The sequence below is a fragment of the Parasteatoda tepidariorum genome, chromosome 4 (assembly GCF_982258835.1).
Source record: "Parasteatoda tepidariorum strain Cologne lab strain chromosome 4, Ptep-v5.0, whole genome shotgun sequence".
Taxonomy (NCBI): Eukaryota; Metazoa; Arthropoda; class Arachnida; order Araneae; family Theridiidae; genus Parasteatoda; species Parasteatoda tepidariorum.
This window is the reverse complement of record NC_141758.1, coordinates 73,177,709-73,204,384: the sequence shown is the minus strand read 5'-3', so window position 1 is coordinate 73,204,384 and position 26,676 is coordinate 73,177,709. Positions and strand designations below refer to the sequence as shown.

The window sequence follows — 26,676 nt, the reverse complement described above, 5'->3', positions numbered from 1 at the left end:
GACCGATATTTGACATTAAGTGCACGCAGGAATAGAACCGCTACTCCGACACATCTTAGATCCTCTCTTGCTGCAGCCACCGGAAGGTTGGTGTCAACGTCAACTGTGCGCAGAAGGCTCCACGAAGGTGGTCTGTATGCGAGACGACCAGCCATTTGCGTGCCGCTCACATCACGCCATAGGAGAGACCGTTTGCAGTGGGCCCGACAACATGTCCACTGGACGTCAGATTTTTGGAGGCCTGTTCTCTTTACGGATGAGTCCAGGTTTAGTCTAGAAAGTGACAGTAGACGTTATTTGATATGGAGAGAACCTGGGACCCGTTATCATCCATCAAACATCCGTGAAAGAGATGCATACGGAAGAGGCAGTGTCTGTGTTTGGGGAGGCATATCCTTAGGAGGGCGCACATACCTCCATGTCTTTCCAAGGGGAACCGTGAATGCTCAGGTTTATCGAGACAACATCCTTGATGCTTATGTGCGCCCATATGCCGGGGCAATTGGTGATTGCTTCCTGTTACAGGACGATAATGCAAGACCACACAGAGCTCGCATTGTTGATGATTATCTTCAACAGGAAACAATTACTCGCATGGAGTGGCCAGCTCGATCCCCGGACTTGAATCCTATCGAGCACGTTTGGGATGCTCTAGGGAGGCGTGTATCTGCCATCAATCCGCCCCCTCAGACCCTTGCCACGCTTGCAACTGCTTTACAAGAGCAATGGCTCTCACTTCCTATTGAACTGATAGACCGCATAATTGAAAGCATCACACATCGCTGTTTGTGCTGTATTGCTTCTAGAGGCAATCATATTCCATATTAAAGGTACTTTTTCTATTGCAAACCGATACTTCCAATTTGTTTATTTTATACATGTGCTAATTTCTATACTACTATTAATGTCTGATAATTTCTTTTTATGTTGTTTAATACCTTACTATGTGTTGTATATTGTGGGTAAGTTTCATAAAATTCCATGTGTAATTTCTTGAGTTATCGCGATTTTTGTGAATTTTCCTTAATTTATGATAACCAGTGTATAAGAAGAGTGTTTCAGAATATTCACTAAGATGACAGATTGTTTTTCGAAGATGATAAAAAATTATTGATTATAAAATAAAATTTCACTGCGATAATCAACATTTAAGTTGGAAACCTACTACCATTCAGCAATTCAAAAAAAAATTTCGTGGTTTTCCTTCAAATGTAACGCAAATTTGATTATTTTAATTTAAATCTTCATTAAAATTAACTATTCTTATAACTTTCTTGAATATGATTGTATTCGGATACTTAAATTGTTAATTACTTTGATTTCTGAATTGAATTAAAAATAATAAGGATGTTCGTTACATTCACAAAGATGATAAGCTTTACAAGGATGAAAAAAAATTATTGGTTATTAAAAAATAATTTCTTTAAGATAATCAACATCTTGCTAGAATCTTATTACCAATAAAACCGATTTTTAAAAAAAGCTTTTTCGTGGTTTTCCTAAGCATTTAACGCAAAATTTGATAGTTTTAATTAAAATAAGTTATTTTTATAGCAATTGTACCTCGATACTTAAAATCCAACTTACTTTTATTTATAGGTTGAGTAAATAAAAAGAGATTTATGTTTTGTTCAGAAAGATGGTACCCTACGTATTAAGGATAATAATAATAAAAAAATGGCTGTTTATAAAAAATATTTTCATCGAGGGGATGATGAACCACCACTTATCACCAAGCTACTAAAAAAAAAAAAAAAAAAAAAAGTTTTGTGGTTTTTTCTTTGCGTGTAACGCAAACTGTGATTATTTTGATATAATATTAATTAAAATAAACTAATCTTTTAACTTTTATTCCGATATAATTTTATTCCGATGCTTAAATTGCAAGTTATTTTATTTTTTTTGCCAATAAAGGCAATCTGAAAAACATTTTCGTTTGTTTTTCTTAGCGTGCAGCGTGAAATTTGATCATTTCAATCTTGATTACAATTAGTTATTTTTATAACTTCCTTAAATATGGTTTAATTCCGATACTTAAATAGCGAGTTACTTTGATTTTCGGGTTGAGTTAAAAAGTACAAAAATATGAAGAACATCTCCTTATATTCACAAAGAAGTCTCTCAAAGATGCTAAAAAAATGATTCATTATAAAAAAAATTCATTGCGATTACTGAGCTTTTACATGGAATGAAGCAATCTTAAAGATATTTTTGTGGTTCCCCCTTATGTGTAATGCGAAATATGATTGTTTTCTCAAACTTTTATTCAAGCAAGAAAAGAAAAAAAATAATAATTTATACCACTACTAACCACTTCAAAAACCAGAGTAAATACTTTATTATAGAACTGATACGCCAAGAATTTGGAATTATGAAAAACTTGCCGATATATTTTGATTCAATAAGATGGTTTATTTTCTGCTTCCCTTTTTAAAATTTTTTTTAAGGTGAAAAATGAGAACTTATTACACCTTCTGACTCTTATAAAATATATATGAAATAAACATGAACTTTTTATACAGTGATAAAATTCAAAAACTTAAGTACTCGGATTCCTGTGATTTTATTATTTTACTAACAACTTATTCTAGTATATTATACTGAAATAGTATCTGATATATTGAAATGTCTGATATCTGATATATCTGGAGGAAAAAAAAATTCTAACCAAATATTCTTTAAGTTAGAAAAAGACAAAAAAAGAAAAAAAAAACTCTGTTGATATTTTTGAAATATACTTGGCTTTCAAAACAACGCCTTAAAAATTTTGTTCTCGATAAAATTAATTTCAGATGATTTTAATCCTTCATCTCTAATTAACCTTTTAAAATGTCAAATATCAACAGACCCCTACCTATTCATAAATTGTCTCAAACAGACAATTATCTAGAATTTCCAGGGGAATTTCTTTTAGGTAGGGGGAGATTCTTGTAGACATTTTCTATTTATTTTTTTTTCGGTGGTTTTGTCAAGAAAATTTCTCTGACATACAATTATTCTAAATCTTCTCTTACGTATAAGCTCTCACAGTGTTATTCCATCATTATTTAAACTAGATATTTCCAGTTCAAAATTTTGTTAAATATAAATAATTCTGTTTACTTTTATATTTTGTTTCATTAATTGTTTTAACTTAAATTATTAGTCGTTATTTTTTTTAAATAAAGCTTTTATAAAGTTTTTGTAATAAAGTTTATCGTTGGATAACAAGAAGACTGAGATCAGGGTTGTTCAATAATTACCAGGGTAAGTGCGAAAAGAAAAGACAATTGGTTTTTTTTTCATTGCTTTTTATAACAAATCAACTCTAGTTATTAAGTTTATAATAGAATAATATTTATATTTCCATCATTTCTATATTCTGCACTTTACATTTTTTAAAAACATTATTAGAAGAGAGAGATAATGTACTAAGGTGTTGAGTTACTCAACCACAATATAAAAAAATACTACTATATACTTTATTAACTCTAATTTACTCAAGTACTATTAACTATATCATTAAAAAATTAAAATGTTCAAATCATTATTTTAATCAACATTACTTTCATGTAGTTAAAATGTATACTAATCCAATCAGCTTTCTTCATAACACTCATTTGGGTCACCTAGAAATATCTATTTCTGTACTGAGGGACCAAAACTGAATTTTCAACAAGACTGACCTGGCAGTCGTAACAATACTCAGGTCAGAACTGTTAAAAATTCAGTCAATGCAGGAGCATTATTTCCACATGTAACTGATAACAACCTAGAACAAAACTAAACGCATTACAACTGAATATACAAAACACGACGCACAATTTGTGTTACAATACAACTTGTGCTTTTCAATATTATTCTAAATTTTAAAAATATCATTTATAGTAGAAATGTTATCATAGCAGCACCAAACAAATAATAAAATATGTAAACAGAGAACTTTAACACATGTAAGCTAATTTGTAAAACCAATCATATAATAAAATGTAAATCAATATTTTTATTTTAATACCATTTAAGCATATTCATACAAGGAAAGTTGATAATTTAAATGGTTACTTTAAAATAACGGTGCAAAATGTTATTAATTTAACCTTTTACTCATAAGAAATAAAAAAGTGTCCTTTCAAATAATATTAATGAAAATTCAATGCACATAAGTAATTAAACAAATTACACATAACTCCCACTTCATACATACGGGCACACTGAGGTTATTGAAGGAGCTTTAAAATAATGTATTTTATGAGTTGATGACAAGAAAGTCAACCTATAACAAAACAACACATCATTACATTACAATTGTTACATATTTATGCTTTCTATCAACTATTCAAATTTTATTCTAGTCCTTTCATATTATTCCAAACTATAATATAAATTTTCAAAATGTCACTTATAGTAATGTTCAATAAACAGAACCTCACAATAAAGAAATGTGAACTATACAATATATTAACTCTAATTTACCCTAGTACTATTAACTACATCATGAAAACAAATTAAAATGCTTAAAACATTACTTTTAAGTAGTTAATATGTATACTAATCTAATCCGCTTTCTTCATAACATTAATATTTTTATTTTAATACCATTTAAGCATATTCATACAAAGAAAGTTGATAATTTTAATGGTTACTTTGAAGTCACGGTGCAAAATGCTATTAATTTAACCTTTTACTCATAAGAAACAAAAAAGTGGTTTCCATTCAACCTTGTTTTATTAAAGTTATGTAAAGTATTTGTCATTCATATTTTCTTTCAAATAATATTCAGTACACAGACACAAATAACAATCTTTATAAGTAACAAAAAATTTTTTTGCTGTAAATAAAAACACAGATCCGACAATAATGCTATGAAAAGTGATTAAAATGATACCTGCAATATTACTGATTTCAGTAGTGAGGTAGCTGCAATGTATGGCTAGCAAGTAAAAATGTTGACACCAAGAGCTAGTTTATATTAATTCAGCAAGCGGTGCAATACTAAAATCTCTTTGCATGGAAAAAAATATTATTCCGGCTGGCATTCAAGACAGTGCGTTAGTGGCTGCCTCTGGGAAATTGTATCATTCTTAGCTATCGTATGTGAGCTGTATGCACAAGGCAACGGATATGCAATCCAATTCAAAGCCAATCATCATCATGAAATTTCAATCAAGATGGCGAGCTAGTTAAGACTAGATATATCGATAAGACTAGATAATCTAAGAGATCATTGAATTCATTATATTCATTTATCACAATGGATAAAGGAAATACAAATTTTCCTTCGGAATACAAAAATAAATCTAGTGGAACTGAATTTCGATCATCCAATCCTTCGTGTTCCAATAATCACTGGCAAGGAAGGCCAGGAGATATGAAGAGGACGCAAGGTAAGAAAAGGGAACGGAGCCCTGAGAAAGAATGTAAGAAAGATAATCCTCACTCTAGAAATCTGACAAATATTAAAAAAGAAGAAAACTCCAATGAAGAAGAGCAGGTAAATTCAAATTCTAGTATTCAGCAGCAGTTTCAGCCATCTCATCTTACGATCTCCTCTCAACCATCGCTTCAATCTAACACGCAGCAACCAACAATTCCTACTATGGCTCAATCTTTTTCTGCTTACAGTTATGGTGTTCCAGAACAATATAACGTTGACCCGAATCAACGATCTTATTCTATGATGACTCCTTTTAACATGTATGCTGCAATGAATCCTCAGTGGCCTGGTAACCAAATGGATGGCATGGGAATGCCTCCGAATACAATGCAAGCTTCTACTACACTTCCTGTTAGCTCAGGCATGGATATGATGCCTAGTACAAGTGCTGGTATTAATCCTTATGCAGCCTATATGCCCATGACAGGTGATATGTATGGTATGATGGGAAACTATTTACCATATCCTATGTATCCCCCAGACAACTCTATGATGATTCCTCCAGTAAAGGAAACTATCACTTTATCCTCTTGTGTTCTTTATCCTCCTCATCCAGGGCAACATATTAAGACAAGAGAAAGACACCCAGGTTGTAAAACTGTGTTTGTTGGAGGCTTACCGGAAAAAATTTCCGAAGAAATAGTCCGTGAGATCTTTAGTAGATGTGGTGAAATAAGTACTGTTCGAATGAGTAAAAAGAATTTTTGCCATGTGCGGTTTATTGCAGAAGCTTATGTAGATGAGGCAATGATGTTATCTGGCTATAGATTAAAAATTGAAAATAAAGACGAAAGCGCTTATTCTGGAAGGCTTCATGTTGATTTTGCTAAAGCAAGAGATGATGAGTATGAATGGGAATGTTTGCAACGAGCATTACAAAGAGAAGCTCGTCATAGAGAAAGAATGGAGCAAGAAGCTTCGAGACCTCCAACGCCACCACCGGTTGTTCATTATTCTGAGCATGAAGCAAATCTGTTAACTGATAAACTTAAGAGCAAAGAACATTTCAAATCTGCTACTCATGTTTTGATTACTTGGTTAGAAAGAGGAGAATGTAACAGGAAAACTTGTGGAAGTTTTTATTCCATGATTCAGTGTACAAATAGTCATGTGAAGACATTGTTAAATGAGAAAGTTAAGTTAGAAGAAAAAATGTCCGATGCCAAGGGGCAGATGCAGCAGAAAATGACATCTATTTCTTTATGTTTCAATGAGATATACAAGGTTTTTGAGACAATTCAAAGCTTACCATCTTTAATGGATAGTTTCACAAAAGCGCAAAGAAAAGAAATTGAGATTATGAGGGAAAAAACATTGGATATCATCAAAACCCATTCCAGAGAATTAGTTGAAGAACGTGTTGAAGATGAAATGGAACTAAGTGAAGGAGAGGAAGAAGAGCAAAAATCAGCAGATATCTCTGAAAATACCAAAGGCGTATCGAAAGATGAAGTTCGGAAACTTCGTGAAGAAGTAGAGGAGTTAAGGAATCGCTATCAAAATGCTGTTGAAAAAAATGCTACATTGAAAATAAAGATGGAATCAACTTGTAATACATATGCTCAAATTCTGCAAGAAAAGAAAGAAGAAGCTATAGCAAAACAAGCAGAGTTATCTGAATTAGAAAAATTTAAAGAAGAATTTGTAGCTACTCAAGGTCTTAACACCGCTTCTAGCCAATCACATGATGTTAGATCCAGTTCTGTAGATGAAAGCGGTAATAATATGAGCACTATTACTCAACATGAGATGTGTTTAATTGCTTTGATTGCGACGTTCTTGAATGTCCATCCCTTTGGAGCTAGTATTGATTACATATGCTCATATTTAATCAAGATTGATTCAAATGTAAATGCAGGAGATATAGAAAGCTTATTGGAAAGGTTTCCAAATTTATTCAAAAAACACACTTCTGGAATTGGAGCTACTTTGGTGAAAAATTGGAAATTTTTAGGCTTCTCTTCAATGTCTAATTAAGTTTTTTTTTTTTCATTTAATGTTCATCTTTTTTTTCACCTACCTTTTATTTCCTTTAGTTTTCATTTCTTACCCTATCATTTAGCTATTACACTTGTGTAATATATCACTTATAACTTAATATATTTATATATAATAAGCATCTTCAGAGCCCGATAATTATATTCCCTATTATCCAAACTAACTTCTAAATGATTCTGCTGAATTCTACTTTTTTTTTTACATCCAAACAAAGAGCCATATATTAAATATATTTCAGGATTAAAATCTGACAATAATTTAACTTTGATGAAATCTTAATATTTCTAATAAAAATTTATTGTATATTATGATCTTAATAGCTACTTTTTTTTATTTATTTATCTTTGCATTTAGTTCTTAAAATTCTTATTTCTTGATAATTTGTTAATGTATCCTTGACATTATTACTTATGGATAATTCATAATGTTTGCTTAAAATCATATTTCACTTTCCTTTAATGGCAGATATTTAGAAATTTTTTTTCTACTATAATAGTAAATAGAATAGTTAAGGTTTTAATTTCAGTGATCGTACTTTGTAAATCATATGTAATAATCGTGTGATATTAACTTATCAATTATTATGCGTTTATTTGATAAAATTGTTAACATATAAAGACTTCATGTAAGTTGGCTATAAAATCTAAAGACGAAAAAATTAGCAAATTTTTTTTGCATGTTTTTTCATTTTGTAATGTCTTCTAAAATAAAGCTACTTTTACTTACAATCATTTATCGATATTAGCCTATGACAGTTATGCATAATAGGGAGTAATATTTAATTTAATCAAATTTTCTATATCGTGTAATGTAGGGGTGCACAACCTGCGGCCCGCGGGCCAAATGCGGCCCGCCAACCCTCAATGTGCGGCCCGCTACCGCAATCTAAACAAAATGAAGAAAAAAAATTAAATTTTTTTTTAAATAAAAAAAAAATTCGGAAATTTGAAATTTACGCATTTAAGTTTTTGACGCACCCAATTTCACTGAATGTACTTTTCGATCGCTTTTTTTCGATGGTTACCTCTACAGATTTAGGCATAGTTTTGAAAATACCATTATTTTGAACACATCATTATTACGATATACGAGTTTCTAATTTTAGTTATTACTTTTGACTCTCTTTGAGTGCTCCGATTTTATCGTAAATTCAATGACTTTCCGGTAGTTATTGCTGCCCATTTTCACGTATTTTCTGAAATCGCGATTTTTAAAGAGTTATGAAACGCTTTATTTGTGCAAACTTCATGAAAAATCTAATCTTTTTCGGCAGTTGTTGCTACGCATTTCCGCATGGTTTTTAAAATTTTGATATTTTGGCACGATATTATTACGAATCGCGATTAAATAATCGCTCATTTAGATAACCATTTTTTGACGTGGTTTATTTGTGCCAATTTTATTGCAAATCAAATTATTTTTCAATCGTTATTTTGGCAATTATTGTTACACATCTCTACAAGGTTTTGAAAGTCCGATATTTTTTATATGCTATTTTGATACTTTAATTTCGCATTTAAATACATAAAATTTTGACGCGTTTTATTGACACCAATTTCACCGCAAATATAAAGGTATTTTGATAATTTCCTTTGTAGTTATTACTACGCTTTTTACCCGTGATTTAAAAAAAATTTATATTTTTCATATAATTTGACAGCACGCGAGTTTTGAATCGCGCATTAAAATAATTACTTTTTATGTGCTGTATTTGTGTCGATTTTTACATAAATATAAAAGGTTTTTCGAACGTCTTTTTACTTGTAATTTAGAATATCCTGATATTTTAGCACAATATTACAACTCTTAAAATTCGATACTGTTTTAATTTTTTTTTGGAACTTAAAAAGTAATTACGTATTTTAGCAAAATCGATACCTTCCTAAAAAGAATAAAAATGAAAAATAAAAACAAGTTGTGTACATTTATATTAAACGCGTTCCCCTTTGCTAAAAAATAATTCAAAACACGTATATTTCTTTAGTCCCATGAACAAGTGCAAGTTAACATCACACACTCAACCTATTCTTTTTGTTGTTACATGATTTAAAAATCACATGTCGAGATTCGTATTTATACATTTCAAAAATCATACGTTTTAATTCTTCGCGTAATTTAAAATTCACACATCGTAATTCGTATTTACGCGATCTTAAAATTGCGCAGCGCATTTCGTATTAAAAATAACGAGATTTAAAAATCATCCATCGCGATTCATATTCACGCGATTTAAAAACCATATATCGCGATTCATATTCACACATTTTAAAAATCATGCGCTGTGAGTAGTCTTTTCGCAATTTAAAATTGTACACCTCAATTCGTATTCACGCAATTAGAAAATCACACATTGCGTTTTATATTTGCGCAATTTAAAAAGCACACATAACAATTAGTATTTAGGCAATTATAAAATAACACATCGCTATTTGTATTCACGCGATTTAAAAACCATATATCGCGATTCATATTCACACATTTTAAAAATCATGCGCTGTGAGTAGTCTTTTCGCAATTTAAAATTGTACACCTCAATTCGTATTCACGCAATTTGAAAATCACACATTGCGTTTTATATTTGCGCAATTTAAAAAGCACACATAACAATTAGTATTTGGGCAATTATAAAATAACACATCACTATTTGTATTCACGTGATTTAAAAATATGGAAATGAAGAACACCATCTAGGAAGAATTCCAAAAGTGATTAAGTTTTTTGCCCTAATTTAATACTACCCACAACAACAGCTTCTGTCATAAGACTGTTTTCCAGAATAAATTTGGCCTATTCAAAATTACAGAGCAGTCTTTTAACAAATTCATTTAATGGCTCGAAAAAGCATGATCAAGTGAATCACATGATCAAGTGAATAAAATTATCCCAATATTTAAAATTTTTTCAAATTACACGATAACCATTAAGAAAATTTTTTAACCATTTTCTTATGCTATACTTCCACCATTTCATATCATTCATGATTGTACGTTGGGAAATGATTTGTATGTCATTAAATTTTAACAGTAAAAAATATAATCAAAATAAGTTTCGTTAAGTAATGTAAATGTTACTAATTGTTTATGCATATGTGTATTAATTGTAAATAGAAAGTGTCATGTTAAAAAAATACTCGCCATAAAAATTTTAAACAAGTATCTTAATAGTTTTTTATTATTAAGGAAAATAGTTTATTCAAGATTAATGCTTTCTTTCTGTCTTCCCTCTCTCTGCCCCTGCTTCCTATCATTAATTTAAAATAAATGTTTTAAAGTTTAAGTATATTCCCCTTCTAAATGCTAAATCTTATTTTCCGCAGATGGGGTTTTGTTTCAATTTTTATCATTTTTAACCCTATAAACTTTCTTTAAATCAAAGTATTTAACTTGTATTTATTTTAATAACTAGAAAATTTTTTTAAAATTTATTTCTATGAACAAATTTTTTTAAGTTAAAATTTATGTTAAAATGGACTTATGTATTATGTAATATGACTTTTAAAAAACATGTATTTTCCCATAGTTTTTTAATTATTTCAATTTATCTAAATTTTCTTCTGATTAACTGATTCTGTTTTTTCTTAGAAGGCTCAGTTTTTTCTTAGTTTAGAAGTTTTTAACGTTAAACATTTAAAAGTATTTAATTTTATGCTAAGATATTACAAGGTTAACTTAGAAAAGGAATTTAGTGGTTAGAACAATGTTTTTATAACAATTACTACCTAATATTGCTATGAATATGTTTGTCTAAATACTTTGGGTGTTCCCTTTGGCATGCGGCCCTTCGTTAGTCAATCTGCTGCGCATGTGGCCCTTCACTCAAAAAGGTTGTGCACCCCTAGTGTAATGGCAAAAATAGAGAATCGGGAGTATCATTTTCTGTCGTTATTTATCTTTAGTTTTTTAATCGTTTCTTGGAGAAAAAATTTATACTTTCATTTTTGAGTCGTTATGCCCCAATTTTTTTAAATCTCAATGTACTGTTTTGTCATTATTATTTTATCAATTTATTTTTATTTATGTTTATTTTGTGATTTCATCCTTTTTTAGAAAAAAGGTATATTAGTTCATAGAATATTTAGTTTCACAACTTTAATTTTTTATATATTCATGGAGTTCATGAAAATTTAAAGTAAGAATTTGATGAAATCTTAGGAGCTCTCAATTTTCAAACTCAGGAACAAGTAAATATTTTATAAAATCATTTTTTGAATTAATGCATAAATTTTGAATTAAGTTTTAATATGGTTGAAAAAGTAAATATATATTTTCTTTTCTAAAAGAAAAGAATAAATACATTTACAGAATACAGTTAAAATTTCTGAATCTTATTTATTCTTTCTTTTTTTTTCATTATCTGGATCTCTGACCTTTGGACTTTGTTAGGTAATTTTTCTCTTTTTTTTTTATTACCTAACAAATATCTCTAAAAAAAAGTGCACATTCTGATTTGAACATACTACGAATCTAAATAGTGACTCCTGAACAGAATCTATCACAGAGTGAGTGACTTCAGATTCGTGAAAAATGAAAACAATTTCAGCATTTACTGTTATTAGGTAAAATACACACCGGAATTTCAGCATTTACTGTTTCTAGAAAACTCTTACCAAAATTTTAGCATCCACTAGGTAATTCAATTTCTTTTTAAATCTGAATCTTCTTAGTATGATATGAAGAGTACTGGTAACTTTTTGTCCTTCGACAGCTAACATTCCGTAAGTTATTTTTTAAGTTTAAAGCTTTTTTTGATAACAAGGACAGAAAATAGTGAGCATTTTGATTTACTACTGTGCTATTAAGTATGAAGCGAAAAAAGACTTACCTGTCTTAAAAGTAATGTAAGTTACCTGTCTGTAAAGTAATGTAACTTACGTCTCTGTAAGTTATTTTTTAAATTTAAAGCTTTTCTTCACAACAAGGACAGAAAACAGTGAGCATTTTGATTTACTAAGGTGCTTTTAAATGTAAAAGGACAAGACTTACCTGTCATGTAAAGTAATCATTAAGCCTTAGTTAAATTGTTTCTTCTTGTGCCAAACTGAGTCTACATTGATGTCAGTAAACTTCTACATGTTTCCTCCTGTTTGAACTGTTTCCTGCTTGTTATAGGTAAGGATGTTTCTTATACCTCTAATTTGTGTTTTATATATAAAGTACTGTTTTCATGACTTTTTCAGTTTTTAATATAAGGACTGGTAAGTATTAAAGCTATTTAGATTACTTTATACCATTGATCACAAGTGCCAATTCATGGTGTTTAAAATTTATATTGAATAGGCAACATACATTTTTGATATTTATTTCAAATCAGGGTTGGGTTTTTGACATGACAGTGGTAAAAAACGTGTTTTTACCGGTAAAAACCGTCAAAAACCTACTGTTTTCTTTAATTTATGGCATATAGCGGACAATATATTATTTTCACCTAATTGCCTTTATAAATGAATGTTTTAAATGATTGCTATTGATTTTGCAACTATATACAAGTATTCTTATAGAAGGATATACATTCATACAGAAATATTGTGACATACTTATTGAAAATAGTGATACTTAACTTTTATCATTATAACTTGATTTGCAACAGATTCTAAATTTTGCACTTCTTAATTGTTAGAAATAAACAAACAAAAAAACTTGGAACTATTAATAAATTCAAAAATTAAAAAGAATTTAAGATTTGGCATTTCTTAAATATTCTAATAATTCTTAAATATTCTAAGCTAAACAAAACTTTAAAAACTTGTAACTACTAACAAACTCTAAGTCAGGAATGACTTGACATTCTTTAGTAATGTAATATTCCAAACAAAATGATGCTTGGAAATGTTGAAAATTTTGTTTAGTATCCTAATATTTTACTTCAAATTGTATGATTTGATATAATCATGTTGGAAAAATGCAAAAATCTGTTCTTAAATATCTTGTAACAATTTTTTTTCTAATTTTATTGCCCAAAAATGAATTAATTTTAAATCATAAGCAGTTAAACTCAAATTAAAATACAGTTTTATCAAAACTATGGGTTTTTGACAGTTTCTGACGTTTTTGACATTACGGTAAAAACCATGGTAAAAACCGGTAAAGACCATCATGTGTCAAAAACTTGCCAACCCTGTTTCAAATCAAAGTTAACTGTCGGAAAAATTAGCTTTTAATATTAGACTTTGTGACTATGGCTAAATATTTTTAATTGAATATATGATTTGAATTGAAATAAATGAATTAATAGTTTTATTATCATTTTCTCTTGCATTTCCTTTCAATTTTTTCCATAATTTGGTCAAAAATTAGATAATCTACACTGTTAGTGAGCCAATCTTTGTAATGAACTTTTTTTTCAACAGCTGCTACATCTGTTTTTATCAGAACCGAGAAAAAATAGTAAAAACCTAGCAAATACTATTAACTCATGATTATTTATTGGAAGATGGTGATTTATTATTTATGACTGATTCAAATATATTTCTATATCACTAAATATGAGGCATTATGAGATAATTAGTCACTTCACTAGTGCCTTGATAAAATTTTCTTTTTACTTTTACATAATTCAACAAAAGAATAATTTGAAAAATGTTTATATTATTTGGAATAACTTAATTAGCATTTATATTGAAAAGACGTTTATATATTGCCAAACAACTAAACGGGTCTGAATTTCTGAAAGGTAAAACAGAATTTTATTTTAGATTTAATTTTATAATCATTATACAAAAATAAATGTCAAACTGAATTTGTTTTATTAGTTATTTTTTTCTTTTAAAATTATACTTTAGTTTTCTATATTTAAGAGAAAATTATCTTAAATAACTATTTTCATAAAATTGTGTATTCTATACAGAATTAGGACCTAAAAATAATTGAAGTTTTTTTTTTTTTTTTTTTCAAAATTCTTTTTTGTCTTTTACAACATTCCAAATTTTTTTTCTTAAAATTCCAAAGACAAGATTGTGACAAGAATCTCTCGATAGACTCCTGATATGGTAAAAACATTTAATGAAAATAATGTCTTTTTTTTTATATATTTCAATAATTAAGATACAATAATTACTTATATGATCTATTCAGTCAAAACGAGATGGGGGTACGCAAAAGTCTTTCATTATGGCAACAGCCTTGACTGGTTCTACATTAGGGTGTTGTTAGTCATAGAATTAGGAGGTATGTTCAATTTTGTTTTAATTTTAAAACCAATTAAAAAGTTTTTAAGAGCTATATGGAACACAAAATTGCATTCAATATACTTTATAAAGTAAGCATTGTAGATATTGTAAAATGTATTTTGTAAAAATCAAAAGAGAGGAGTTTTGTGGAAGGCCAAAATATTGTCATAAAAACTGAGGTTGGGTATTCATATTCAAGTAATGCTATCACGAATATTATATGAAAATTAAATTTTTTTTTGAGAAATTTTTTTCCAAAGTTTTCAAGTTCTATAAAAAGAAGTTCATAATTTTTATGAACATTATTGACGATCTTTTTACCGAAGGTTTCTGTATTTAAGTTTTTCACGTCCGCTTCAAGATTATGATTTTGTTAAAATAATTTTGATTTTCAAAATTTTAAGTTTTTGTTACAAATTAACTATAAGAAGCCAGCTATTGAGCTTTTTGCGAATTAAGTCAGGAAGGTGCGTCTTTCGTTTTACAAAAGAGCACCACAGGGTTGAAAGTATATCTTAGCTCTGAATCTGTTAGATAGATGGCGTGAGGGGACTTCAATTTAGAAACTAAATTGTTTCATTGACAGCAACTGACCTTAGGACTTTTGATTCCACAGATTTTACTAGCATGTATATTGCATGGACTCTTAACGGAGTCAACGATTAAATCTCAGCCTCTCTGCGATGGAGTTTGGTTCTCTGACCACTGGGCTACTATGCTTGAATTATTTGGACTAAAGATTAAAAAAATTGGTAAATCTGAATGTCTATTAATGATATATTATACTACCTCAAAAAAATCCTCCCAATTTTTTAAAGTTAAAAGTACTTAATATTTATCAAATAGAAATTACGACAATATCGAAAACCAAACTTTAAGTGCCGAAAAACTCTGACTTATTTCTGTTGTAGCTGCAATATGTAGCTGTAAAATAAAAAACAAATAAATAATGAAAAGCATTACTAATGATAAAATGCTCTGTGATAGGGAGTAAAATGGATAATAAATAGGAGCTATCTATGCTTGTTTACAATTCAGAGTAAACTTAACAAAGTATATTCTGATGAAATATGCTAAAAAATAAAAATCTAGTTTCTATGGCTTACAATTTTAAATAGTATCAGATTTAAAATTGAAATTTGATGATTTGATTGTTAAAAATAAGTTATGTTCTAAAAAAATATAAGAAAATTTTTTATGTTTGTTAAAAATGGACGTAATGAGAATCTCTGTTTATAAATGTATTAGTACTTATATTTATATATCAGGGCTCCCACGGGTCAGGGGGAACAAGGAGGACCTAGAAATGTGAGGGAATTTTATTTTGCCTTTGAAAACAAGTCAAGAAAAATTGCATTTAAAAAAAAACACAAAAACTGGAAAACTCCTACATCATGCCGGAAAAATATCCAGTCTCAGAATCGTCAGTAACAGTAATCAGTTATTGAAAAAATAAATCTAACATCTATTACAATTATTTGTTATAAGAATTTCACATTTTAGTGAAACTTCCTTTCTTCTATCCTCATTAAAAGATATTTTTATGCTCGCAAAATCTAATATTTGACATTGCAAATCAAAAATGTCTGACCGAAAATTGGATGGTATTGATAAAATATGGTTTAGATTTTCATTGTGATTTTGCTGATTAGAAAAGTTGAGGAATGTTTTCCTAAAATTGAGTGGAAACCTTATATATATATATATATTGTTAATATTATTAGTTAAAAAATTACTTATTCTGATAATTTGATTAAAATTTTGAGACTAATTTTGAATTTTAAAGAGTATTGAACAATATAAATTATCTACTTTGTTGTAACTAATATTAATTCATACGAATTATTTTAATACATTTCTTTAAAATTTAATGTATTGTTGTTAAAGCATTTTTTTTGTATGTTTCAATTAGTGCTATTGCTTTATTTTATTTTAATTTTAAAAATTTGTCCAAATCTATTAATGTATCTATTTTTCTTTTTTTTTTCTATTTTAATGTATGAATTGTCAATTTGAAATATTAATGACTTGTTTGACCACAGACTTGTGTATCATCTGTTTCAACATTCCAGTGAATTCCAGTTGAAATTAGGCTTTTCAAGAACAGAAGTATGTGATTTTTGTTTATGTTTTAATTTCAAATTGCCGATTTTTTTTCTTCCTATTACTTTTTTATAATTTTTCTTTATATTATCTGAATTTTAGTATGATTAGATTACTCTTTCATAATGAGGCATCAGTCATTATGCACCAATATAGTAGACCTTACCCTAACTACCTTAAATAATTTTCTGTCTAATGATCCTTTAAATAATTTAATGATCCTTTGCTTAGATAAAAATTATAAAAACCAATGAATTAATTTTATATTATGCAAATTTTTATGAGCCCTAATAGGGCAATATTGGAGCAACTTACTAATGATAAATGATATAAAAAATTATATAATGAGCCCTTTATAATTTTCTAAAAACTGTGGGGTGAAGGCAAAACAAAAAGTGGAAATGCAAGTTTGCTACTATTAAGACCATATTTCCCAGATAGCAGGTGCCCCTCTTTTTTTTTTAAATCAAAAACCTAACCTTTTTTTTTTCTTTTTTTAAAAAAATATTTTTATGAACTTTTTTTCTTTTTCTGATTGCATAATGTAAATTATCTTAAATTAATTAGTTTCTGAAACTCAAGATTTGGCCTTCATGTGCGAAATTCTGATCATTAGATCAAAAAAAATTTAAAGTATTTGTTTATTCAGCAAGAAAAAACAAAAACATTTGATGTAATCAAGTTAATACGCTGTCTTTCTTTTTTTTAAATCAATATTTTGAAATCAAAATCAATAATTAAACAAATTTTTGAACGAAATTTAGTTTTAAGTATAAGGCTGTGCATATTCTGCTGGCTTTTTATTAAAAAAATACCTTGAAGCTATTTAGTTTTGGTAAAATATACTAATTATCCTTCTAAAAATTTGCTTTATTTAAAAACATTAAATATTTTCATCTTTTTTAATCTACTTAATGAGAAAATATCAGTAATTTCTATAGGTTGTTAAATTAACTAAACTTATAAATTAAATTATGTATTTTTCTCTGTTATTATATTACCCTCAGATTGCAGATAAACTTCATTTTTCTCATAATGAGAAAAAAAGATTTTTTTATTTTTTTTTATTGTTATATAATCTAAAAAATTTATTGACTTATGCATATGTTTAATTACAATTTATCCTTCAATTTTATAGACTCAGTTTTCTATGTTATTTGTGCATTTTAGGTACATTTTTAAATCAATATTTCTAAATTTAATTTTGTTTTATGATACAAAATTAATGGTGTTAAGATTGATATCACTTTTTCCATTTCTCATAAGAACGCTGACAAATAATTAAATTAATTTAATTTTGTCTGTTTTACAATTTTTCATTTAACAATTGTTTTAATCATGCTACACACCAAAAGAAGGCAGAAAGCAAAAGAGATCTGAAAAGCCAATTGCTACATATTTGTAGTAATGTGTGTGTGCTAATGCAAAAATATGAGAAACATAAGCATAGATGCCAACTCTACTGGATTTACCAGTAAACTACTGGATTTTGCCAGTCTCTTCTGGTTAAATAATTCTCCTAGATTTTGTACATTTTAGGAAACTTCCTAAAATTGAGCAAGTTTTCTTGGAAAAAAAATCTAACTATTTTGACACTTATCGTTTGCTCGAAGATTTAAATAAGTATTACTGTACAAAATGAAGCAAGTGTCATTTTTAGTAATTAGTTTAAGGCTTTTTTTTTTGTTCTAAAATTTTCATTTTATTTTAATTCAGAGCTCCTTTTTTGAATTAATTAGAAATTCTTTTAGCTATCAATAATGAATTACTTGTCTGTTAAAATTTAAAATTATGAGTTAACATAATAAAAAATATTTCAAAATCAGGTTAATTAATGTTGATTATAAATGGAAAGTTATGCAGACCATTCATAGCTATTAGTGTAATAAAGTTTTTGTAATTTGTTGGCAATAATAATCCCTCAAATTCCTCATGTGTAAAATATTTAGTATATTGTGCAACAGGTATGAAATTAATATTATATTGTAAAATCTACTGGACTTTTTTCTATTCAAGATGGTAGCCATGCATATAGCTATAATGCTTCCATATGTTTCTTACTTTTTTAATTGTGGTTTTTATTGTTTTAATCAGGCTGCTACACATTACCAGTGGAAGTGTAAGACAAAAGACAATTTTCTGAATCATTGCATTAACGTATAATGAGAAACATATGGCTATAATGCTTATACGTGTATCTCGCTTTTTTAATCAGGTTTTCAACAATTGTTTTAATTAGGCTGCACACTGTGAGAGAAAGCGGAAAGCAAAAGGCGTGCGAAAGGCAAATTTCTACACATGTGTACTAATGTGAAAATATGAAAAATATTCAGCTATAATGCTTATATATGTCTCTCGCTTCCCAGTTGCTCTTACAATGCTAGGCTCATTTTAGGGTGTATTTCTTTTATGTAAACATTTAATTACATTTTTGAAAAAGTCTTATAGTCTCCAGAAGTGTCTGTATAAGGCTTTAGACAGGATACTATTTGCTGCCGTATTTGGAAGCAAACATTTTTACTGTAATTGTATTTCAGATGAGTTTTTCCTTCTGTATTGTAGCTTTGGTATTGTATTTGTTTTAATGTGGAAAATATGCTAAATAGCTATTATTTTAAATAGTAGCTCTAAAACCGTTTAAGAGAATATGGTAAGTGTTCAAAGAGCATTTTGTCAAAGAACAGTAAGTGTAAAGTTTCAAAGAACATTTCAACAAAATATATGTAAGTTATTTTAAGAGTTTCTTATAAAGTATGTAATAGTATAGGGTTTAAAAAAGGAATTTTAGAATCATTCCATAGTATTCATGTATCTAGTTAAGAAATAAAAATCTTTATGCTCAGCTGAAATAAATCTTAAACTAATTATTTTAAAGTAATGAAGTTAAAAATTTTCAAAAATAGAATCTAAAGTCAGTTAGACGTTAATAAATTAGATTTATGAATACACGTGCATGCTAATTAATTCTGAAGTTATTAATTCCATTGAAGGTAAGCTTTTGATTTTGAAAGAGATTTTGATGATAATTTTTAACATCTGCACATAGCAACTTTGACATTAAAAATTTAATTGCAGCTATAATTGTTTTGACTATTATAGCCTAAGTTTAATTACTAATTAAGTTCATATAATTGTCTTTGGTGATTCTGCTGGACTTTCAAAGGTACTGGTCTTTAGGATCTAGGACTTATATATTTCTGGGCCCCTTTTTACTAAAAACTGGTTTAAAAAACAGATTTAAAATATCATTTCTTGACCTTTTTATCTATCTATTAATATTTACATAAATTTTTCTATCTATTGATAAACAAAATAAAGTATTTCTAAGGAAAAATAGTTGTACTTGAACAATCTAAGGATTTTAATTAGGGTAGATCAAATACTTGCATCAAAGAAAAACAATGATGTAATTAGATAGTACTCAAAATTATTCTAATTGTTTTTCAGCTATTAATTAAGAGGAATTTCTATTTAAAATTTGGCTTCGAGGAAAGTATTTTTTCATGCTGAATAATTGCGCCTCTGTTTGAGTTTTGTCCTATTTGACGCATCATGGTGTAAAAGCAGAATCACTGAGTAAAAAAAATAAGATTTACATTAGGGGTGCACAACCTTTTTGAGTGAAGGGCCACTTGCACAGCAGGTTGGCTGACGAAGGGCCGCACATGTATTTAGACATGTTAATGACAAATGTAATAATGTTTATTTAAACATTATCGTTCCATTTTTTTTATTAATAAACTTAGTAATATCAATAACTTAGTAGTGTTCCATTATTAGAATTCATTCAAAAATAAAAGAACTTATACTTTTTTTTCTTTTTTTTTTACAAAAAAAAATTGCTATTTCTATCATATGAACAATAGATTTATCAAAATAAATAAACATTGAAGAAAAGAAATATTTGTTTTTTATCATATCATGCAATATGAAAACTCATTTTAGAATTAAATTCTAATAAATTAAAAAAAAAACTGCAATGCCCACAGAATGAAAGTAGGAAAAAGTTTAGTCGTAATTAAGTAATATAAATTCAAATGAAATATTTTAATTGAAGAAAATTTATACGTTTTAAACAAAAGCCTAAAATAAAAACAAAACTGTGATAGTTCAAAATAAAATCCAATGCTTATTTTGTAATGTACTTAATAATTTTATTTTATTAATTATTAGATTTTTTATATCGTAAACATTTTCCTTTTTTTTATCGAAAAACATCACTTAAGCAACAAAAAATTGAGATCTAAACTACTAACAGTGAGCAGTTTAAAAATTCACGTTTTCCGCCATTTTATGAATTTCTCAAGTTGCAATAACATTGCATTTAAATTAGGGAGGGATGTAACGAGTATTTGGCCCTTCTGTGAAAAATTCAGTTGGTTGAATGATCAGTCAAATATTTGGCAAAATATTTTTTAGAAATGCATTTTTCTAAGTTTTTTTTATTTTTGAATTTTTATAGATATTACTTTTTTTTTAAAATTATAATCAGACAAGTCAATTTTGTCATTTTTTCGATACTTTGAGAATTGAGAAGGATCCATTTTTTGCAGTTTTCATTATAACCCAGCATTTTAACAGAACGTCTCATACTATTAATTTATTATCACTCTTTCCCTGTACTGTAATATAAATAACCAGTAACATAGAAAAGTGTGATTTTCAGCATTAAAGTTTTGTTTCAGGAACTAAGAAAAATTTGTTTTTTCTGTTTTTCTTTTTTTAGGCATTTTTATTATGACTCAGCATTTTTTTAAAAATAAAGTTACAAATAAAAAAAAAATTTATAGCAATTTTTTTTCTTCTAAAATTATGGCAATGAGAAAAATTTAAATTGAGATTTTCGGCATAAGATTTTCACTTAAAAAATTAAGAACATTTTTTCTATCTTTTTATTTTCTTTAAATAAAAAAAAAACTTTTTTTAGACGTTTTCATTATAACGCAGTAATTTTTAATAGCATTTCTGTTGACTTAATTCTTTTTTCTTGGCTTTTTCTGGTAATTGAAAAATTGAGATGTTCAGCTTTAAAAAAAATTTTCAAAAATTAAGATTGATTTTTATGTTCTCTGTTTTGCTTTTCGAAATTTTCAAAAACGTTCTTGATTGGCCTTATTTTTTAGAGTTAATTAGCGTTTTTCCAGGAAATATTATTCTGACCATTGAAATTTTAGTTTCAGTGTTGCTATACTGCTAAAAGATTTTGCTATTTGGCCCCAAGTGAACGGCGTTCAATAGATTTCTCTTCTTCTTTTTGTCGAATATTTGGTTTTTGATCAAATCACAATTCATTACGACATTCGATCAAATCATATTCGTTGCGGAAATAAAAAAGAAGGAAAAATAACTAGGATAAAACTGTACGGTAATACCGTATCAAAAAGTGATTATTTAATTGCGTGATTAACAATCACGTGTCGTAATAACATCATAGTTAAATAACGGGATCGTCAAAATCACGAGGAAAAGTATAGAAATAATTAAGAAAAAATATATTTATGCTGAACTCAGCACAAATAAAGCGCGTCAAATGCATGATTTAAAATTTGCATGTCGTAACAGAATAATTGGAATTTTTTATAATACGTAGGAACGCATAGCAATAACTGCCGAGAAAATTTTTTGAAGAAAAAGAAAGAATTGCAAAAAAAAGATAGAAAATCACTTAGATTTAAGATGAAATCGTCACAAATAAAGTGCCGAAAAAGTGATTATTTATATTTGCGATCTGAAACTCGCGTCGTTATGAAAATTCGGAATTTTCAAAATCACGTAGAAAAGCGGAAATAACTGTTTAAAAAAAAATCATTTATATTTACGATAAATTCGGCTTCAAGAAAGCGCGTTAAACGTACATTTACTAAAGAATCTGTTAAAATTGATTGTGTCAAAACGTGATGACTTTAAAGTGCGATTAAAAATTGCCATTTTTTAAAATTTTTTTTATTGTGTTTAGAAACTCTCGCGGGCCGCACTTCAGTAGTCGAAGGGCCGCATTTGGGCCGCAGGTTGTGCACCCCTAATTTACATGGTATGATTGTATTGATAGCAGTTTTATTTACTACATTATATTACAATAAATTTAGCATTTCCTATTTAAAATATCTCTGCATTCGATAATAGTTTTGGAGACTTGAATATTTAATTTGAAGTGATTAAGTTAATTTTCGAAAAGTTTTTTATGGCTTAGTTATTTAGCCGTTCATACTTCTGTGATGTACATATTCTGTGTACAAAATTGCTGTAGGTTAAATTTTCGAATACCCTTCTTTAGCTCAAGGTTCTCTAGTTAGAGATTTTCATAAGTTTACTTTGTCTTATCGTATCCATGGTAGTTTTCTTGAATGACTTTAGAAGTTGAACTTGTGCTATTTTGTTGGAACATGTTCTAGTTAATCAGAAAGGTAATAAGACATATTCACAAACTCACCTAATCAAGGTAAAATATGTTAAATACTTTTATTCCTCACAAAGGAATAAAGTTATTATTAGTGTTGTACCCATAGTAACTAAATATAACTACCCATAGAATACCCTTGGAGATTTTTAATACTTTGCATAACCAACATACTTGTGCTACCTATCTTGAAAGACTTTAAAACTTTTGCTATCTTGATTGAATATGTTCTAGCTGAACACAAAGGTAATACAGAATGTAGAAAGCTCAAAAGTAATAATACAGTGCAGAATCTCTTATCCGGAAAGCCAGGTAACCGGAATGAAATTCGGAACTGGAAATTAATTTTCTTCCATTAAAAATTTTTTTTCCCCCTGCAAGATTTTGAGCCCATTTTGTTATTTAGAGCATACGGCGTATCATATATATGTTAGTAACATATATATGTTATTAATGTTAATAATAACATTAATAACATATATAAGCCTGTATATAATTTTTATTTCATAATTTCTTTCCTTATTTAAACTTTACTGTATTATTATATATCATTTTTTATTATTTCTAAAACTATTTGAAAAAAAATTTTTAGTTTCGTTTTATAAACATTAAAAAAATGGCATTTTGTAGCGATTCAGAAAACCGGAAAAATCAGTTATCCGGAATCGCGATGGTCCCGATCGTTCCGGATGATCGGTTCTCTACTGTAAATACAGAAACTTGTCTTATTGTGGTGAAATATGTGTTCAGTTTAAGTATGAATGTTGTAAATTGCTGATAAATTTCTATTTAGTAAGTAGAGTTTCTTGTGAGCTCTGTTAAGTCAAGTCCGCATTGATGTTTCAGTATGGTCTGAATATACACAACTAATATAACATTATTTTGTTAATAATCTAGGTCTTTGTGTCAGTGGTGATTAACAAAAAAATGCACAGTTAGTTTAATTTTCTTTCATACAATCAATAACTATTTGATGCTGGAAGTAAATAAATAATGTATGTGATAATTTTTTTTCCTCCAGTTTGTTGCAACTAAAATTTTGTTTATTATTATTATTAAAGCAAAAATGGTTTGCTTTAATGTTTCTGAGTCATTGCTTTGATGCTCTTTATCTCTGTGTCAGTATCAATCATGAATTCTTAAAAAAGGTAGCTATTTGACATTGAAGGAAAAATAATAATGTATGTAATGATTTTAATTATTCTTTTTCCAGTTTGTAGTAACTTAAGCTTTATTTATTATTTATCATTGAAAAAATGGTCTGCTTTAATGTCTCTTTGTTGGTGATGTTTAGAAATAATTAGGTAAAAATTATGCAGTTTAATTTTCTTTCATAAAATCAGCAATCTTTTATAGCCGGCCATCAAATAATAATGTATGTGATAAATTTTTTTAAAAATTCTTTCTCCAAGTTTCTTGATCAATAATGGTATGCTTTGATGCCTTTGCTTTATTTTGGTGATGTTTTGAACAATATGCCGAAAAATTCCGCAGATTTATCTGTTCACTTAAAATTAGTAACTCTTAGGTACTGGAGGTAAAATAAAGTATGTGATGACATTTTTTAAAAAATTTCTTTCTCCAGATTGTAGCACCCTGAGCATTGCTAATTATTTTTTAGACAATAATAGTATTATTAAGTGTATAGTTAGAAATATTTTTCAAATGCCTTATGATTTATTAGCTCATGAGAAAAAAGGTAAATATTTTAGTTTTGTGTTCCAATCTGAAATCAGATTTTTTTTTTTTTTGTGCTGTAAGTTTGGATGTTTTCATTTTAAACTATCAGAATGTCAGTGCTACTGAATCAGACCGCAGATGACTAAATGTGCTTCTTCCAGAGTAAATCGAACAATTCTGAATAGGAAATTTTTTAATTTCCTGATTAATAATAGACTTTCCTCATATAAGTGAGTGATTTTATATTGTATACGCAAATGAAGTTTTCTATGGTTTTGCAACAGTTTCGTTAACAAGTAATGAAATAACCAGGGACTTCGGGACGGGAGGTCACAGAAAATCGGTGTGACCACCCAAAGATTTTTACTATTTTACCAAATTATGATTGGCCATTCGGCATATTTACAAAATTTCATCTCTCTCTTTCTCCTTTTTTTTTTTTTTTTTTTTTTTTTTTTTTTTTCGGAAAACAAATAAAATTGTTAAATATTACACCTTCTTTAAAAAATCTTAAATGAAGATTAAAACAATCTACAAGTATCTCATATCAGGCATCCATTTTAAAATTCTTATATTTTCCTCTGAAAATCACAAGGAGCTCTTATTTTTGAATATAAACGAGTCAGTTTCATTAGCAAGAGAGCTATGACACCAAGTAGTTCATCTTCATAAGTTCCCTTGTCTTTTTTTTATGAATAAGAGAAATTCAAAAAGTGTAACAAAAAAAAAAAAATTCAAAATATGAAAATATAGTTTGGTTATAGTAATACAGACGAATTATGAAAGAAAAACATGTAAATTTTATTACATACTGAGGAAGCTTATTTTAATTCTTAAATACATAAAAATTTCTATGATTCAAAGACTGCAACACAAAGTTTAATGTTTAGCTAGTGGAAGTATTTTTTTATTATCTCTCATATTAAAAGAAAGCTACTGCCGCCATCACTACTACTTCAGAAAATATTTGCTGAATATGCTTTTCAATGTCATAACTTAATAGCTATTACATGACAATATATTTTGCAAGTTTTTTCGAAAAATAAATCTAACACCAAAATTTTGTTGATGGGAATATTTTACATCACAGTTAGGAATTTTTTTTTTTTAGAAACTTACTTTGATGTTTCTAAGTGGTCTCATAAATTTTAAAATATAATTTTTTTTGGATTTTAGAAGAATTAATAGTAGTAAAATTAAAACTTTTATCTTTGTACTCTTATGATATTGAAGATTTAAAAAAAAAAATTAGACCTCTTTTTAAATTTCAAATTAGTTTAATTTAATTAGAGCAATTAATTTTAACTAGAGCAATTAAAATTTTTATTTTTTATTATAGTAATCTGAAAGGTTGACAAGAAATCTGTGCAATTTTTCTTTCTTTTTTTACATCATTTGGATTCATCGGATGTCAAATTTTCTCCTTTCATTATATAGATTCTCAGCAGATTCTAAATTTACATTCTAATATCTGACAGGATTTGCCGATTACCAAATTATTTGTTTGTAGGATTGTGAAAAATTATGTCTTCATCTTGCAAATAGAAAATTTTTTTTTGTTCATTGATTATTTTATTCATTGACTAAAGTAATTCAGTATATAATCATTAAATGAGCAATATGTTGGTGGAAAAAATTACTGTGTTTTGAAAATATAAGCAACAAAGTAATATAATTTTATTATAGAAACAAATTTATTTCCATTGCTGTTAGTAAACTGGATTTTATTATAAATCAGCTTTTTGAAAATATGATTGCTTATTGAAATTATATTTGACAAATCCTACTTATTTCTTAGCTGTCAACACTTGCACTTATTTAAAAGTTTTTTCTAGTGGCAGTGCAATAAAAGTTTTGCTCACTTTTGGGGGCTGGAGCCCAAAGAATTTTAATCTGTGCACACTCGAGCGTGAGAAGCAT

General features: G+C 27.9%; 1 protein-coding gene and 1 long non-coding RNA gene across 2 annotated transcripts in view; both read left to right on the top strand.

Annotated features, from left to right (window-relative positions):
* The first annotated feature begins 5,108 nt into the window (after positions 1-5,108).
* LOC147811058 (ecto-NOX disulfide-thiol exchanger 2-like) lies at positions 5,109-8,830 on the top strand. The gene has a single exon (XM_087161366.1). It carries the CDS (start codon positions 5,231-5,233, stop codon positions 7,388-7,390), a length of 2,160 nt encoding a protein of 719 aa, XP_087017492.1. The 5' UTR covers positions 5,109-5,230; the 3' UTR covers positions 7,391-8,830.
* Positions 8,831-10,704: 1,874 nt separating this feature from the next.
* The window catches only part of LOC107452937 (uncharacterized), a 29,112-nt gene continuing 13,140 nt past the window's right edge, over positions 10,705-26,676 (top strand). The window contains exons 1-2 of the long non-coding RNA XR_015433139.1: positions 10,705-12,519; positions 16,619-16,685. This is a non-coding gene — a long non-coding RNA (uncharacterized LOC107452937). The remainder of the gene's footprint in view (positions 12,520-16,618; positions 16,686-26,676) is intronic.

What these genes read in the sequence shown, in the direction of transcription:
- LOC147811058 (XM_087161366.1), top strand. Translation starts at nt 5,231, where the DNA reads ATGGATAAAGGAAATACAAATTTTCCTTCGGAATACAAAAATAAATCT.